The 16900-nt window shown below is 47.7% G+C and overlaps 1 protein-coding gene and 1 long non-coding RNA gene across 2 annotated transcripts in view; one reads left to right on the forward strand and one right to left on the reverse strand.

Moving 5' to 3' along the window:
• Positions 1-649: 649 nt before the first annotated feature.
• Positions 650-2087, reverse strand: LOC115273690. The gene is made up of 3 exons (XR_003900905.1): positions 2020-2087; positions 1142-1192; positions 650-676 (listed from the first exon to the last, which is right to left on the reverse strand). It is a non-coding gene; the product is annotated as an uncharacterized LOC115273690 (long non-coding RNA).
• Positions 2088-2375: 288 nt separating this feature from the next.
• Positions 2376-16900, forward strand: part of HABP2 (hyaluronan binding protein 2) — a 34779-nt gene continuing 20254 nt past the window's right edge. The window contains exons 1-2 of the mRNA XM_029932601.1: positions 2376-2457; positions 15009-15045. Coding sequence (XP_029788461.1) covers positions 2401-2457; positions 15009-15045 — 94 coding nt within the window. The 5' untranslated portion in view covers positions 2376-2400. The remainder of the gene's footprint in view (positions 2458-15008; positions 15046-16900) is intronic.

Here is a 16900-nt window from a genome sequence, read left to right on the forward strand (position 1 = left end):
ACCAACTGTGCAGGTGCTGCAAGGTCTCTGGTTTAACTTGGAAAACAGCAACTTTCTCTGGAGCTCTGCGTCTTTGGCCCTTGCTCTCTGGTCAGATAACCATCAGTGGTGTCCTCAGCAGCACACCGGTGACCGCCCAGCAAAGAGCCCCACCTTCACCACCTCCCAGTCTACGGGAACCTCCCACCCACAAGGATTTTTGGTCCAACACCTTGTTTCATTCTTTTTCACGCTCACTTATCACTAACTAAAAATTAACTTATACAAAGTGTGCCCCTTGAGAGCGAAGTTGGTATCTGCCTGCTCTGTCCCTGCATTGTCAATGCCAGGCTCACGGCAGATCACTGGAGCATATTCGATGGATATTAATGTAGTCTTCATGAACAAGTTGAAGTGTGCTTAAAATTTCACAAATATTTTAGTTTCTCACGTCGAGTTGGTTATGCTACTTTAGGGGTCCAGGTTACAAAGTATCCAACAGTCACTTTAGAAGCGCCTGGGTGGCTCAGTCAGATAAGTGTCTGACTTCAGCTCAGGTCATGATCTCACTGTTCGTGGGTTCGAGTCCCGTGTCAGGATCCAGCTGGGCTGACAGCTCAGAGCCTGGAGCCTGCTTCTGATTCTGTGCGTCTCCCCTCTCTCCGTCCCTCCTCTGTTTTCACTCTGTCTCCTCTGTCTCTCAAAAATAAATAAACATTAAAGATAAATAAATAAATAAAGTATCTGTCACTTTAATAAAGCAGTTATTCATTTGAGCTCTATGAACACCTATCAGGTGGGCCAGGCAAGTGTCAGGCATCTGTCTACACCAGGAATTCAAAGCCCAGCTAAATAGAATGCCTGCCCTCAGGAGCTTTCAGTCTGGTGGGAACAGTGGGGACCAAAGATTAATGAACCAGCAAAACAGGCACACAGTTACGACCTTGGTTGGTGGGATGAAGGAAAAACACATGCGGGCCTTCGGTGAAAGTCATGCCTGTGCTGAGACCGGAAAGATACATTGACTGGGTGAGTTAACTAAGTAAACTTGCTAATGAGTGATTAGGATTGGGGTTAAGAACACAGTGAGGGTGGGAGGAAAGATTAGGGGAAGAATAGGACGGGTTTAGAGAACTTTACAGAAAAAGAGACTAGTGTGTACCTGTCTCACAGAGGTCAGGTGGATATTGACCGCGAGTGACTTGATGGCTGCCTAAAATAGGTGGAGACAAAATAAATGGAGAAAAGAAGACAAATTTGGAGTTATTCATGAGGCAAAATGGCAGGACTTGGTATATCCTTCAAGGACATCTATCTGGTGGCTGAGGCATTGACTTTGGCCTTCTGGGCTGGTACCTGTGGGGCCCTTCGTGGCTGGCGACCTGGCTTCCAAAGGTGGAAGCAGCCACCGAGTGGTCCTGCGTGTGCTGAATAGGTTAGGGCAGATGGGAGAGCAGGAGCCCTAGGTGAGCGTCTGCCTCACTTGGCAGCAAGGTTTCAGAAGCTGGACTCAGGACCCGGGCAGGAGGATTCCTGGAGCCCTTCCATAGATCACTGTGGGCAGTCAGGTGATTACAAGGGCTCAAGATGATGCTTATTAAAGAAATCAGTTGTGTTCCTGAGAACCCACGCTTCATAGGTAACGCTGCCTTATACAAGCTCACCTGTAATCGGAGTAGCTAAATACAGAACACAGGGAAAACCGGCCCCAGATATGAGCATCGCGGTGTCTTCGCCCTCATGATCAAAGAAAGACTCCAAGGAAAGGAAAAAAAATAATTAAAAAGTAAAAAACCTTATGTAATGAGATTTAAAAGAAAACTTTTGAAGCCAACAAGCAACCACGGGCAATGCTTCAAAGGGCCCAGAATCAATGTTTGTCAATAGCAGTTTTGCATCCTTTATCTTTCATGAATAGAAAGCGTGATGTTGTTCAGAGCCCATCCACGCCTTAATTCTGTTGAGAGATGTGATGAATCAGAACTCCGTTAACATTCTGTCTGAATCAGCAATGGCAAAGGTCTGCAGCAGAAGCCTTACCCGATCTGGGCTTTCATCCTGTGACTGAGCTGGTAGTTAACTATCGGACCTCGTGCACTGAACCCCCGGCAGTCCCCGGGGTGCACCCACGGGCTGGGGCTCTTCAACTCTCTCGCTTTCTTTGGATACTTTCTCCCCAGAAAAGAACCCACCCCATGACTCAGCCCAGCTCCAAAGTTACCATTTGTTTAATCAAGATAGTTGGTTTGCAAAACATTAAACATTAAACAGTATTTGATGCCTAGTTAATAATTGGCATCCTCCTCATTTGTTCCTGAATCCTTGGAGAGTGACACTTTCCCCCCGGGAAGGCATAGAAAACAAAAGAAATCGTGTGCAGAGCAGAACAGGAGTCCTTAAACTGCATATACGCCTGCCAGAATGCCTCATCTCCATATACTGCTGTTAATGGTTCTGGTGGGAAAGACAGCCATCGGGGTAAGTGTTCTTTGCAAATGTCCATAGTTGAGAGCGGAGGTTATTAGGCAGACCGAACAAAGCGCCTGGGCCAGGAGTGACTAGAAACTTGGGGTGGGAAAGGCTGGTGTTGTCAATACGAACACGTCCTGATCCTAAGAGTGAACGCAGGCCTATGTTGGCGGCTGTTGAGAAGCCGATTGTGTGAAGCCATGCAACTGACTTGAGGCCCCGGAGCAGAGTTTCTGTGGGCACCTTTGCAACTAAGGGGACCCGGGCAAGAAAATCCGCTATGACGATGGGCTCAGAGGACCCTTCGGCATGGATCTCAGGGAACCCATTGAGAAGCCATTAATAGCTGCAGACGCTCTTTGCATGTGTTGGCAGCTGTATGGTTTTCTGGTCATGTTAGGCAACAGTAGGGTAAGAACCCCTGTGATTTGGCTCAAGAGGAGAATCCTGTTTATTGCATATGATTCTGGTTTGACTCAGATGAATGAGTTGTGGAGAGAAGTTTTGTGGATAGCATTCTTCTCCCTTTCCACAGGACCCTAGCGGATGGGACAGGGGGGTCAGCAGGGGCCCGAGGGAGGTGGTGGTGAGCAGGGAAGGGAAATGCCATCCGAGGGTCTTGCATGGGGACTCTAGGCGTTTGGAAGCAGATGGATAGTGGAGATGTCGGCTCCCGCTGCATGCGTTTGTGGTTCCAGAGTGTCGGCTGGATCTCTGTGGGCACAGAAGCGGAGCCACCAACAGAAACAAAGCCTCCTGGAGTCCCTACCGGACGTGGTTTGAGGCCTGAGCATGGGTTTCAGAGTCAGCACTTTTGAATCACAGCCTTGCCACTCTAGTGGTGGAATATTGGGCAAGTAACGTAATCACTCTGAGCCTCAGTTTCCTCTACTGCAAACCAAGTGACAGATAATCTGTCACAGATTTGGGGAGGGTCATGGCTGACTGAATGAAAGAATGCATTGGCTTTCAATAAATATTAGCTTTTTTTCCCTTGAAATTTCCAGAGTGAATACAACATCTCTATAAGGGGTGCCTGGGTAACTCAGTTAAGCATCCGGCTTTGGCTCTGGTCATGATCTCACTGCTGGTGGGTTTGAGCCCCGCTTGGGCTCTGTGCTGACAGCTAGCCCAAAGCCTGGAGCCTGCTTCAGATTCTGTGTCTCCCTCTCTCTTTGCCCTTCCCCCGTTCACTTGTGCTCTGTCTCTCTCTTTCTCGAAAATAAATAAACATTTAAAAAATTTTTAAATCAGCAAATGCGCTCCTTTTGGGGGCCAGGTAGAGAAAGATCAGGGGATGACAACTGAAATAGTAGTCATAATCTCTTTATCTTACTAAATACCTTTGCATTTCATTTCCCATTCTATTCCACAGAGCTTTCCCTATAGGAATTAGATTAAATTTCAGGTTTTCTGATTAGATGCTTCAAAAACAAGAGCTTCTCCTCCCCTTTCGGTAAACTGTCCTCAGGCACCTTCCTTCGGCCCATATTAAGCTGTTAAGTGACTCACCTCTGAGAGAGGTTTCTTTTACCAGTGACGACTTGTATATGAGCGCTGTGGCTGCAATGGCAAATTTTCAAGCCCCTACGTCATTTGATTGCTTGTTGGACGTCTGAGGCCAAGACCCAGCAGAAATACCACAGGGCTAGAGGAAGAGGTGGAAATTATTAGAGACCCACAAGGGGCCCAGAGAAAGTACCAGTCGGAAAGAATTAGATCCTAAAGTTTGCAGGCAAGGAGAGAGTTGATGCAGTCTGTTTGAAGTTCACAAAATGGTAATGGTCCCAAAAAAATCCCTTTTGTGCAAGCCCCAGTGAATTTTTAGGGTTAGCAATGAAATTATAAGTCAATAATGGATAAAAGAGAAAATATGAGAGATAGCCTTCAGGCAATGAGCTTAGTCAGTTCCAGAGAGAGGATTCAGGGCTTTGGAATGTTTTCTTACCCCAGATGTGTGCCAGACAGGTGGTCGGGAAGGCAGCTTGTGTTCCACAGGCCAGTCCACAGACGTCCAGGGGAAAGTGGCCAACTCGCTCAGATGCTCTGGAGAGTGCAGGGGCATCACTGAGGGGAGGGAGCCACACAGCCAGATGGGCTGGGCAGTCTCGCCCACCCCACGGAGCTAAAAATAATAACCAACTGCTATCGTTTAATGAGAAGTCCTGTGGGCCAGGTTCTTTCTTTTCAGTGGATCGGTTCATCTCTCGGAGGACCCTAGGAAGTAGGTAGTGTTATTGCTCCCATTTTACAGGTGAGAAGATGGACAGCTCGGCCTCTAGTCATACAGCTGGGAAGTGGCAGAGCTGAGCTCCACGCTATGGGCTGCTGTCAGCTTTCTGGATGAGGACTTTTGCCTGGACCCTGTGGCTAAAGATGAGATTTCTTCCATCCACAGAGCTTCAGGGACATGGTCCTTTGTGTGGGGGCAGGAAGCTCTCAGACCAGGGGTTTGTTTGCTGGTTGGAGTGTAGTGATCTCCATGTGCCTCCAGAACTTTAAAGAAAAGCGGTCACAGGGTCTTCTATAATCACCACCCATTGGAAAGATGTGTGGACACTGACGCATGAATTTAGGTTGTACAGCAAACCCTATAATGAGTTCTCTATGAGCTCATCTCTAACATAGATTTTTACCCAGACATCCTTGATCCAAAGAGCTATGGGTCAAACGTTATTGTCGTGAACGCCAGAGATTCATTCGAAGTGCCTTCCTGGCCTGAGCTAGCGTTGGTTCTCCTCAATGAACACCTGTCCTCAGCACAGCCTTGTATTGTTGTCCCCGTGTTGTGGATGAGAAACGCACCCAGAGATGCTCAACTTCCCAGCCAGGACTGAGGCTCAGATCTGTCCAACTCCTTGCCCCTTACAGGAGACCTGCTCAACTGTATCTGAGCTCCCAGGGCTCAGAAATCTCTTCTTGCTGTGGTTCATGAGTGATTTGGGGGTGCCACTGCACTCGGCCATAGTGGAATTTGACCCTCTCCAGGGTCAGAAGCCAGAGGACAAGGCTTGGCAGGCCATCCCCAGAGAGGACAGAAGACAATGGCTTCTTTCTCCCCAGCAAGGCGCCTTATGATTAAAACACATGTTTGCTCCTGTGTCTAGACTCTTTAAACCCTCGAGTTTAAACCCAAGAATCTACAGCTCTAGCAGCCTCCCAGGTAGAGCACCACAGAAAGTTTTGAAGGGACCCGAATCAGCAAACTGGCAACTTGGGGGTACATTCTGCTCACAGCCTGAGTTTTATTTGGGGGGGGTAGAAGGTCAGCTAAAGAGCATTTCAATTTTCTTTCAATTGTTTGGCAACATTTGCAAATCAGAACATTTCACATAGAAACACAAATCTCTAGCTTTTCTTGAAAAGGATATTTTTAAATCTATTATTATTATTTTATTTTGAATTTTTTTTTGAGACAGAGAGAGAGGGACAGAGTACAAGTGGGAGAGCAGAGAGAGAGGGAGACACAGAATCCAAAGCAGGCTCCAGGCTCTGAGCTGTCAGCACAGAGCTCAACACGGGGCTCGAACACGTGAGATCATGACCTGAGCCGAAGTCGGACACTCAACTGACTGAGCCACCCAGGAGCCCCCAAATCAGACATTTTAGGAACATGGGGCTCACTTACCTGTTTGGCACCAACCAGATGAGGGGCTACTGCTCCCATTTTTAGAAAAAACTTGAGTTCCCTGAGAGTAGCCCCCATAGGCCCTACCACTCTCTACCATTGACACTCTTTGGCTTGACAGATGTACATTATCTGCCAGGTTCTAAGTTGGAAAGAGAGAGACAGAGGAAGAGAAAGCCCAGCTTGTCTGTTACTTGGCAGAAACACTGTGGATGTTGAAGGATTGGAACCGGTTTCAGATGGTCAAGTAACTGGTTTCAGTGTCTGATTAATTTCAACAATCAGATCTTCCCGGCCTCCAGGACCAAACTAGGCCTTTGATGGGAAAGTAGGAGCCACCCCTTTCTAAGCTTCAGTGTTCCAGAATATCCAAGTCTCCTTTAGGCTCAGGAAGGACATCACTCCCTCTTGCTGGAACCCACAGTCTTATGGAAAAAGAGGGTCTGAATTTCACTCTGACTTCTTACAGAATTAAAAGAAAAAAAAAAAAAACTGATCCAAACACACAATTCCAACTCATTAACTTTGGTGGTGAACACTGGTATTTAGGGAAATCAAGTCGCGGTAAATCGCCTGTGTATATAGGCATAGATATATTTATATTTTAAATTCATTAAGGTTCCCTAAATGCAAAAGCAATTCTGCTGTCACAGAGAAACAGCATGGCAGAATACTCGGCAGCCGGGATTTTAAATAAAACATGCCTTTTCTTCATAATTAATATAACAAGGTTTTTCTGGCTTAGGACTTGGCAAAGATCCCAGGAAAAATAAGGGGGTGGGGGCTGGTGTGACGTGCCTGTGACCCGACAAACAAGTTCCAGGAAGAGCTTATGCTGTTCTCAATCATGCCCATGATTTGCAAAAAGAAAGGAAAGGAAACGAAAGGAAAGGAAACGAAAGGAAAGGAAAGGAAACAAAAGGAAACAAAAGGAAAGGAAATGAAAGGAAACAAAAGAAAAGAGAAGAAAAGAAAAAAGAAGCTCAAACTGACAACAGTAGCTAATAATCATAATCATAGTAGCAACCCTTTATTAAGTCTCTATCCTATGTCGGATATTGTGTGCCTAATGTTTATTATCTCATTCCCAAGTGCCCAATGAGTTAGGCACCATATCATCCTTATCTGACAAATAAGAAACTGAGCTATAGAAAAGATAAATAATCTGTCCAAGATGGTCACCCATGAAGGTTACAGAGCAAGGATTGAAGTCCAGGTCTGCCCAATGCCAGTTCCATGTTCATGACCAATATGGCAGAGCTGGCCGCACCAGGTGCTACCCAAGAACAGATGAGAATGTTCCGTGTCATTTGGGAGGTGTCAGAAGATGCAGTGCTCTCAGACTCCAACCTCAGACAGGAGATCAACTTCCTGCTACCTGGGGGCTCCTTTAACAGTCCCTAAAGTCTTTCTAACACCAGAGGGATCAAGGATTGCCAGATTGCTAACAAATTAGTTCAGTGTTTTCAAACCTTCCTCATGAATGAATCCATCTTTAGGAATTTTGCTAAAGCCCAAACCGGTTTCTTAATATTTTTGTTAAACAGACTTACCTTTTCTCTAGCTCAGTAGATTTGTTTTTAAAGGAAATTGTCACTACTATAAATGGGGGAAAATCAAATAAAATGGTGCCATTGAATTCTAACTGGCTACACTTGTCACACGAATGCTCAGAGCCTGCAGCCTGCTTTCTCCTTGTTGGAAGGGAGACTAGCAAGAGGTAGAAAGGATAGAGACTTACCAGCAGCACCCAGTTCTCTGTGATGAGTTTGGAAGGGTTTATGGCAAAATGGGGAAGGGAATGAACATTGTAGGCTGTGTTTGACGTCAGGTCACGCCCTGGTGAGCACCAGCCAAAGCAGCTTGGGGACCACCAGTTTCACCCTACAGAAAGCACAGAAGTGAAGGCAGCTTCCAGATATGCTCATGTGGCAGAGGCCTCAGACCCATCCGCTCTTTTGTTTTGTTTGTTCATTTGCCTTTCCAAAGGCCTTCCACAGGCACTATCACATCCAGAAAGGGGTGTTTTTACCTAGCCTCACTATCCTGTGACCTTACTCCCTAATCCTCCATCCTCCCCAGTTCTTTGCAAATGCGACACTCGCCATGAGCAGCCGTATCCTCTGAAATGAAATATTAAGGTAAGGAAGTTTTTACTTTTACAATCGGGGAAACTGAGGCACAGAGAGACTCAACAACTTGCACAGGAGGAAATAGCAGCCCACAGTCTCCTTGGCCAGGAGCTTCATGCCTAAGACAGGTATAATCAAAGCGAGGCTGAGGGCAAAGGCACCTGGGCGTACTCCAGACCCATGGATTCATGATCTCTGTGTATAGGGCCTAGGAACCTGAATTTTTAAAAATATTTATTTATTTATTTATTTGAGAGAGAGAGAGAGAGAGAGAGAGAGAGAGCTCGGAGAGTCAGTGAGGGAGGGAGAGAGCAGTCCGAAGCAGGTTCTGTACTGTCAGTGCAGAGCCTGATGCGGGGCTTGATCCATGAACTGGGAGATCATGATGAGCCAAAACCAAGAGTCGGACACTTAACTGACTGAGCCGCCTAGGCACCTCAGGAGCCTGTATTTTTATCAAGCTCTCCAGAAATAAATGGCAAATGCCTTGTCTCTGTCCCACCCCATCTCTGCTTGTCCTGTGAAGCTACAGTCCAGCCCTCAGTTACCCAGGCAGAGGTCTGAGTGGGATCTAAAGCTTTGAGTTTTAAAATGGAAAGGCTGCACAGGTGATTGACAGAGCGAGGAGATCTGGCCTTGAGTCCCTCCCTTGCCCCAGTCAGCTCCTGCCCTTACAGGAACACTCCATCCCCCCGGGCCTTCACCCTCTGGACATGAAGAGTCTAGACCCACTCCTCTTCCCAGTGCACCCTGGCTCATCACTATGGTCCTGCTTCAGCCAGGCTCCCAAGAATGGAACCACCCATACAGACCACGGGCCAATGCTTTCTTCTTTGGCAGCCATATTTCCTCACTGGAGTCTTCCCTCCTTGCCCTGAGCTCCAGATTAAAGCAAAGCCACAATGAAACCTGTGCATCCTGAGACAGCCCCATGCAGCATATGTGCAAAAATAAGAAACACAAGATTCCTGGTGACCAAAAACGGACTGAATGGCACCAATTTATTCCTATCAGGATGGCCAGAGTTTTCTTAAATGGGAAGTAACCAGTGTTGGTGGAAGACTTGGAACCCTCATGCACTGTTGGTGGGAATGTAAAATGGTGTGGCCACTATGGAACCTTTCTGAGGATGGTGGTTCCTCAGAAAGTTAAACTTGGAACTACCCTAAGACCCAGAAAATTCCACTCCTAAGTATAACCCAGAAAAATGGAAAGCAGGGACTGGAACAGATATTTATACACCCATGTTCATAGCAACTTATTCACAATAGCCAAAAATATAAACAACCCAAGTGTCCCTCAACAGACGGATGGATAAACAAAATGGATATACAATGGAAATCTACTCAGACTGAAAAGGAATGAAATTTTGATATATGCTACAACACGGTGAACCTCGAGAACATTATGCCTAGGGAAATAAATCCGGTCACAGACGGACAAATATTGTGATTCCATACATATGAAGTACCTAGAAGAGGCAAATTCAGAGACAGAAAATAGAATGCAGGTTACTTGGGCGTTGGAGAGGGTGGGGAGGAAAAAGTTATCTAATGACTACAGACTTTATGTTGGGAATGTTGAAAATGTTTTGAGTAAAGACAGTGGGGATGGGAACACAACAATGTTAATGTAACTAATGCCACTGAATGGTACACTTACAAATGGTTAAAATTAAAAATATTGTGTTACGTGTATTTTATCACAGTTCTTTTGGGAAAAGACTAAGTGGCTTTGCACAACTGTGAATTTCATCACAGTTTGCAGCAGGAGCCGCATGGGGGGTTGTTTGGGCTGACGGGAACACGGACAACCTCTGTCCTCTGTCACCACCACATCTCACTCTGACCTTGAGCTCTTTGTCCAACAGTGAGGACTGCCCTGCTGAACGGTGCACTCTTGCCTTTGGCCCACTTTTTAGCCCAGGAACTGCAGCTCCACTTGGTCAGGTGCAGAGTTATGTCCCACCCAGCTGGAATGATGCAATTCTTCGTGCTGATCTACACTAGCTCATGGTAGAACATCCAAGCAGGAAGGGATGGAGGGATCAGAGTCCCGATTTTTTAAAAGTCTCTTTATTTATTTTGAGAGAGTGTGCATGCGAATGGGGGAGGGAGCAGAGAAAGAGGGAGAGAGAGAGAGAATCTGTAGCAGGCTTCCATTGTCAGCACAGAGCTCAACACAGAGTGCGGCTCAGGCCCACAAACTGTGAGATCATGACCTGAGCCGAAATCAAGAGCTGGACACTTAACTGGCTGAGTCACCCAGGTGCCCCTAGAGTCCAAGTTTTCTATTGTTGGTTCATGCTAAGCCAAGCTTCTGGCCCCAAAAGGCCGGTCTAGAGCCACATCGCCCCTCTTCTGCTTCCCAACGCTCTGAGAATATTTTCCATCAGCTAATTCCTGGGATTCGCCAACTCAGATTTTTGGCCTCTGCCTTTTTGTTTTCCAGAAGATTTAGAATTTGGAAAGATAGAGGAAGAACCTGACTGAAATAATCTAGATTAAAGATTAAATCTAGAAAAAGATGAAACTAGATTAAAGAGAGGACAAAACAGCGTAGACTTCAGTGCTCTTCGTCCCCAAGGAGATTACACTGTAAATCAGGAAGACTCAGAGACAATGTCCTTCTCTCTGCCCTCCTTGTCTTTCCCACTAACAAACCATAGCCTAGAAGGCACTAGAAGGTACTAGAAACTGCTCTTTTCTCCCCTTTGAGACAAAGAATAGAAGGAGTGGAAGAAGCAGGCAGTGGCTTGCATCCCCCCTGATCTGAGTGGAGGTGTTTGTTGCGGTGTGTTAGGCACAGTGGACTGACTGAGGTTTGCGCTGACTTTTGTACCTTCCACAGCTGTCCCTGGTGCCTAGGAGCCCTCTCTCTGTCCTACCCGGCCTGGGCTAGCCTGGGCAAGCCTTTTCTAAAGCTTTCCAAGGACAGAAGTCTGATTTCGTAACCTGCCTCTCTTAGAATTAGGGAGCTATTCTGTCTCTTTCTCCTCTATCCTTCCATTGCAGGCTACGCCTGTCCTGGTTCCCTCATCCCTCCAGCAACTTACTAGCTGAGTTACTTTGGGCAACTTAATCTCTGTGAACCTGTTTGCTCACCTCTAAAATAGACATAATTATAGTAATTCAGTGATCAGGTATTGTGTGCAGTAAACGAGACAGAATGCGTGTAAAATACTGAGCATAGTCCTTGGCACACCATCAGCCCTTGTTACATGTCAACTGAGATCACGGTCGTCTCCGCCTCCTCCCCCTTCTTATTCTTTTGCTTTCGTGGTCTTCCTCCTTGGATTTGAAAGTCCCAGGAATAGGAGCTGTATCATTTGCCTGTCATGATGGAAAAACTGAATGCCATAATGGAATGTGCCTTCCCCTTCTCCTGCCCCCATCACCCAGGTTTGTTTCAGGATCCAGACTCATGGCATAAATAACTGGCTATTGGTCTGACCTTTCTCATATGGTCTTCTAGATATCCAGCCTGTGTGTGGGCTTCCGGTCTCACATTTTACTGTAGCCTATCTCTGCAGACAGACCCAATGGTTCACAAAATGAGTGGGCCTGCTCTGGATCCCTAGGACCCCCTGACACGCAGCCTAGGTTGCACAGCTGGTTGGCAGCTGCTTCAGACTCACCGAGAGCCAGTGGGATCTGGGGGGGCGGGGGAGGCGGTGCAGACCCCAGAAAGGTCCAGCTTTGTTTTTATTTGGTTTCCCTGAGAGCCCGGGCTCAGCTCCTGGAAAGGGCACGTCTGCCACCTGCTGGTTATGGGCAGCGCAGCACTTGGCCGGCCTCGTGCTCCAGCTCAGAGCTCAGACTTGGCCCTCTGGTTATCAGAGGGCCTTTTCCACTCTGGGACCTGAGGAAGTATGCTCCTTGAAGTCTGTCCTGCCCACTTCTCGAGGTTGACGGTGGCCAGGCACGTTCCCCACTGTTCAGTTCAAATGGTAGAATTTAGTGGGCAGGTAATGGGGAGAGAGGGGCAGGCCCTACCCTTCAAATGAGATCCATGGACAGAGGCAGATGCAGGCCAAGGGACAGGATCAACGCAGAGTTGGCAGGAGGGGTAACATTTGCACTTGGAGTCATCTCATGGCCCTCCTTTGGCACATCCTGGTGCTTAAGCCTGGAGGGGTCAACTTCAGATTCTCCCCCATTCAAGCCCCCAAGCCCAGGAATACCCTTAAGACCTGAACTTGCCCTTCCTCTGTCAGACCCCCCCCCCACCATCAACCCCCTTCTCAAATAAGACACCCCCCCATGTCATTCTTTGCAGAAACCAGGCCAGGCGACCATGAGGCAATTAAACAGGGGCAGGTCCAGTCCAGACAGCAAATGGCCACCCTTCCTCCCTGCACGCCTTTCCTTCCCCGGCTGTTACAGTTACAGTTTGTCACATCTACAGAAAAGTGGGAAGAGTAAGGTGCACAACACCATTAGCATTCTCGAGAAATCCCACGGCGATTCAATACAAGTCTCTAACATCAGTCTGTATTCCAGTTTCCCATTTGCCCCGATAACGTCCTTTATAGCTTTTTTTCCCCCTTTTTTTAAAAAAATCAAGGATCTCTTGTCGCCTCGGGTTGTCATGTCTCTTTAGTCTCATTTAGTAAAGAACAGCCTTCCCATCTTCTTTGTCTTTCATGACGCCGCCATGGTTGCAGGGTCTCAGCTAGCTGTTCTGTTGGACGGCCACCATCTGTGTCTGCTGTGTTCCTCATGAGTAGACTTGGCAGAGCGTTTTTGTCACAGATTCTACTTGTTGATATCGTGCCCTCGGTACTTCATGTCAAGATGTGTTCTGGTTTTGTTTTTTTTTTTTAAACTTGCCTTCTCTCTCTCCCTCTCTCTCTCTTTTTTTTAAGTTTACTTATTTATTTTGAGGAGAGAGAGCACACATGCACGTGAGTGGGAGAGGGGCAGAGAGAGAGAGAGAGAGAGAGAGAGAGAGAGAGAATCCTAATCAGGCTCCACGCTCAACACAAAGCCCGATGTGGGGCTTGATTCCACAAACTGTGAGATCATGCTCTCAGCCAAAATTAAGAGGTGGACGCTTGACCAGCTGAGCCACCCAGGCGCCCCTTACCTGCCCTTTCTAATAAATCACCTGGCTGGTGCCCAAAATGGTTCAGGAGGTCTGAACCTCTGCTGGGGGAAGAGGAAGAAAATATACCAGACTCCCTAGGTCAAGGTGAGTACCAGGGAAATGATCACATTGACCAGAGCTTTTGGGTGGCCAAGACCCAAAGGGAGAATCAGAGGTCGGCAAACACTGCCTGGAAAGGGCCAGATAGGAAATATTTGGAGCTGTATGGTCTCTTTGCAGTTGTAGAACAGGTGGTCTAAGACAATACTTAAAAACAGGCATGACTGTATTCCAATAAAATTCTATTTGCAGGGGTGCCTAGGTAGTTCAGTCAGTCCCACCGACTGAGTGTGGGACCTAAGTGCCCCAACTCTTGGTTTCGGCTCAGGTCACTATCTCGCAGTTTCATGAGATCAAGCCCCATGCTGGGCTCTGTGCTGGTAGTACAGAGCCTGCTTGGGATCCTCTCTCTCTCTCTCTTTCTCTCTCTCTCTCTCTCTCTCCCCTTCTCCCACTCACCCTGTCTCCATCTCTCTCAAAATAAATAAACTTAAGAAAATTATATTTGTAAAACTACACTTCTGGGTTTGGCCCCAATGGCCTTAAAGGATATATTTCAGCTTTTAAATGAGTAAAACTTTCTCCTTCTGGTAAGTATTGCATTCTAAAAGGAACTGTTCATAACACTGTTCATTTATTCAACAAAACCTGTTTCAGGACTGTCATGTGCCAAGCACTATTCTCAGTATGGGGTAACACATCAGTGATGAAACAGACAAGATCTTTGCCTTTGTGGAGGACAGAGTCGATGTGAGAAATAGATAAAATGCAAATAAACAAATAAAAACTACATACTACAATAAGAACTATGGAGGAAATGAATGGATAAGACAAAACAGTGGGGGGGGTATCATACCAATAGGTGAGTTGGGAAAGGCCTCCTTAAGAAAATGACATTTAAGCTAAGACCTAGTGATGGTCCTGGGAGAGTGCCTTCCACATAGAAGTAAGAGCAGGTGCAAAGGCCCTGACGCGGGAGGACCTTGGCCAGTGCCCGTTTGAACCCAGGTAGGGCTGGAGGTTAGTCCTGGGCAGTGGAAGGGAAGGGCATGGAAGGAGGCTTATAGGTTGTGGCAGGTGCTTGTGTTTTATCCAAAAAACTATGGGAAGTCACGGGAGAGTTTTAAATAAATATTTGTCCATCCCTGCCCAAGGAGCTGTCATCCAAGACTCACCTAGACTAGAGTGGGAATCCAAATCTTATCACAACTGTGGGACCTCTAAGCCTCAATTTTCTCATCTGTTAATGGGCTAATAAAAGCCTCCTCGTAGGGTTGTTATAGGAATGAAATGCAGCAACGTCCAATCAGGCAGAGGAGATGCTCAGTACATGTGCATCACTATCACCCGCACGGCTGTCCCTACTGAGGCAGCCATGCCACAGCAGGAAACCAGGTGAGCACACGCACCGAGTCCACACCAAGGAGGATGCTCAACTGGGACAGGAAAAAGGGAGCGTCTTCAAGTAGGGCCCCCCCTCCCTGTATCCCATCCCAGCTACGGCCATCCGAAAGCACCCAGCGCACCTGATCCTTCTATGTGACCCTGGAAGAATTTCCTCTGGACTCGCAGGAGCCCAGGGAGGGACCCAGCCAGTCGGCAGACTCAACCTTGCTCAGCCCTGTGTTGGTTTTGTTTTTGTTTTTTTTCAGCTCTCCTTGATGTCTTTACTCATAGACCCGGACCCAGGTGAGTGTGCGGATCGCTCACGGGCTCCTCACACACTACAGGCTGTTCTGGGATGGAGGAAAGGGGACCCGCGTGTGTAAGTGTTGGCGTGACCTCGGGGTTCAAATGGTTCCAGAGTGTTGAGGATCCCTTCAAGAATTTCCCCAGAAAGATGCATCCTTGGGTGTTGGTCCCTCCACGCACACACACAAGGCTTTACTAAATTTCGAGTTGCTCATGGATGCCCCTGATGTCCCGTCTCATGACCCCAAGGGGAAAATTGCTAATACAGTTAAATCCCTTCATTTTACAGGAGAGGAAACTGAGGCCTGGGGAGGGGACACAGGAGGTTACATAGTCCATTAGTGGCTGAGACGAGATGAGAAGGCCAATGCAAAGGAAAGGTGGCACTGGGCAATTAGTGGCTCCAGGCAGGCCAGCCTGGGCCCTCACTCACTTCACCCCATGGGTGGGGAGTCAGGCGCTCTGTGCTGTGCCATGCGGGCACCCCCCAGGCTGACCCGCTCCTGTGGCGGCCTCCCACACACCGCACCACCGTCCCTCTGCCTGGTTTGTTTTCCCACAGCCCTTTCACAAAGGCTCTGTCCCTCACAGACTCGCTCTGTCACCTTCTCTCTGTCCTGTCCCCTCTACCTGGTACCCTCAGCTGTGCCCGAGTTGAGCAGTGCTGCTCTTTCCTGCCATCACCCAATCTTGGTCTCTTGACTTTGGGTCCAAGTCTCCCTTCAGAGACCCAAAGGAGAAAACTCCATGCACAGCGCCATCAGGGCAGAGGCTGGTGTCCCCCACCGGTAGTGACCTGTGCTGGTCACCCACAGGAGAACAAGAGCCAGGCAGACAGCACGTGGGGATGGCAAAGTTTAGTCACATCTAAACTTCAGGTCAAGGGCATATTTGGAGGAAAGATGGCGACCACTGGGTTGAAGGCCACGTGATAGTCAATACTCCCCAGCAGCAAAGCACTGGGTGGGCAGACAGACTTATCTTGGCTCAGGCTCACCTTTGTCTACCCTGTATTCTCGGGAAATGTTTGTGGAATTGAGCATGGTGTGCGGGTTTTGATAGGGTCCACATCTTTCCTCAAAGCAAAGGAGAGTGTTCTATTCAACACTCTATAATTTAGTTCCTTGGAGGAATCGTGTCTCAGAGGGCTCCCCCAGCTGGCCACATCAGTATCTGCATGTGGGGTCCAGTGGGGGTCCAAAGGTAAGAGGCGGGAAGAGCTGGCCCCTCCCTGGCCGTCAGCACACAACTCTCAGGCCCCATTGAAGGGGCTGCTTTGGTCTAGATGTCAGAGCTCCAGAACTGTGGCCTCTCGCACTGAGCAAGGAACATGGAAGACTCAAGAGACCTCGCTCTCTTCATGTAAATGAAAAGCAGACCCACCCCTAGTCCATGAGGTCAACTTTGTGAAAATGAAGAGACATGTTTACCTCAAGACACTGTACTGTCCACCACCATAAAATTGCAAAAAAGTCATCTACAATGACCAGGAGTTTGAGACACGTTGGTACTGTGCCATGAACTTGAACAGCTGTAAGCAGTGGCCCCATGACACACGGACCACCGAAAAGGGAAAAGGTTCATTCTCTGTGTTTATAAGGCTTCTAGCTTTAATGACGTAGAATAGAAGCTATAGTCAGATTTGGTCTGCAAACAGGAAGAACTTTCTATCCACCAGAGCTGTCCAAAAAGCTGAATGTGCTGTTGGGCTCTTGGGAGGTAGTACGTTCTCCGTCACTGGTGGAATTTAAACACGGGCTGAAAAACCACTTTAGATGGGAGTGGAGAGTGTTGGACTTAACATTCTGAAATTTTTGGCTCTGTAAGAACTCTGCCAGCAGCTTCTCCCACT

Source organism: Suricata suricatta, chromosome 2, assembly GCF_006229205.1.
Source record: "Suricata suricatta isolate VVHF042 chromosome 2, meerkat_22Aug2017_6uvM2_HiC, whole genome shotgun sequence".
Lineage (NCBI taxonomy): Eukaryota > Metazoa > Chordata > Mammalia > Carnivora > Herpestidae > Suricata > Suricata suricatta.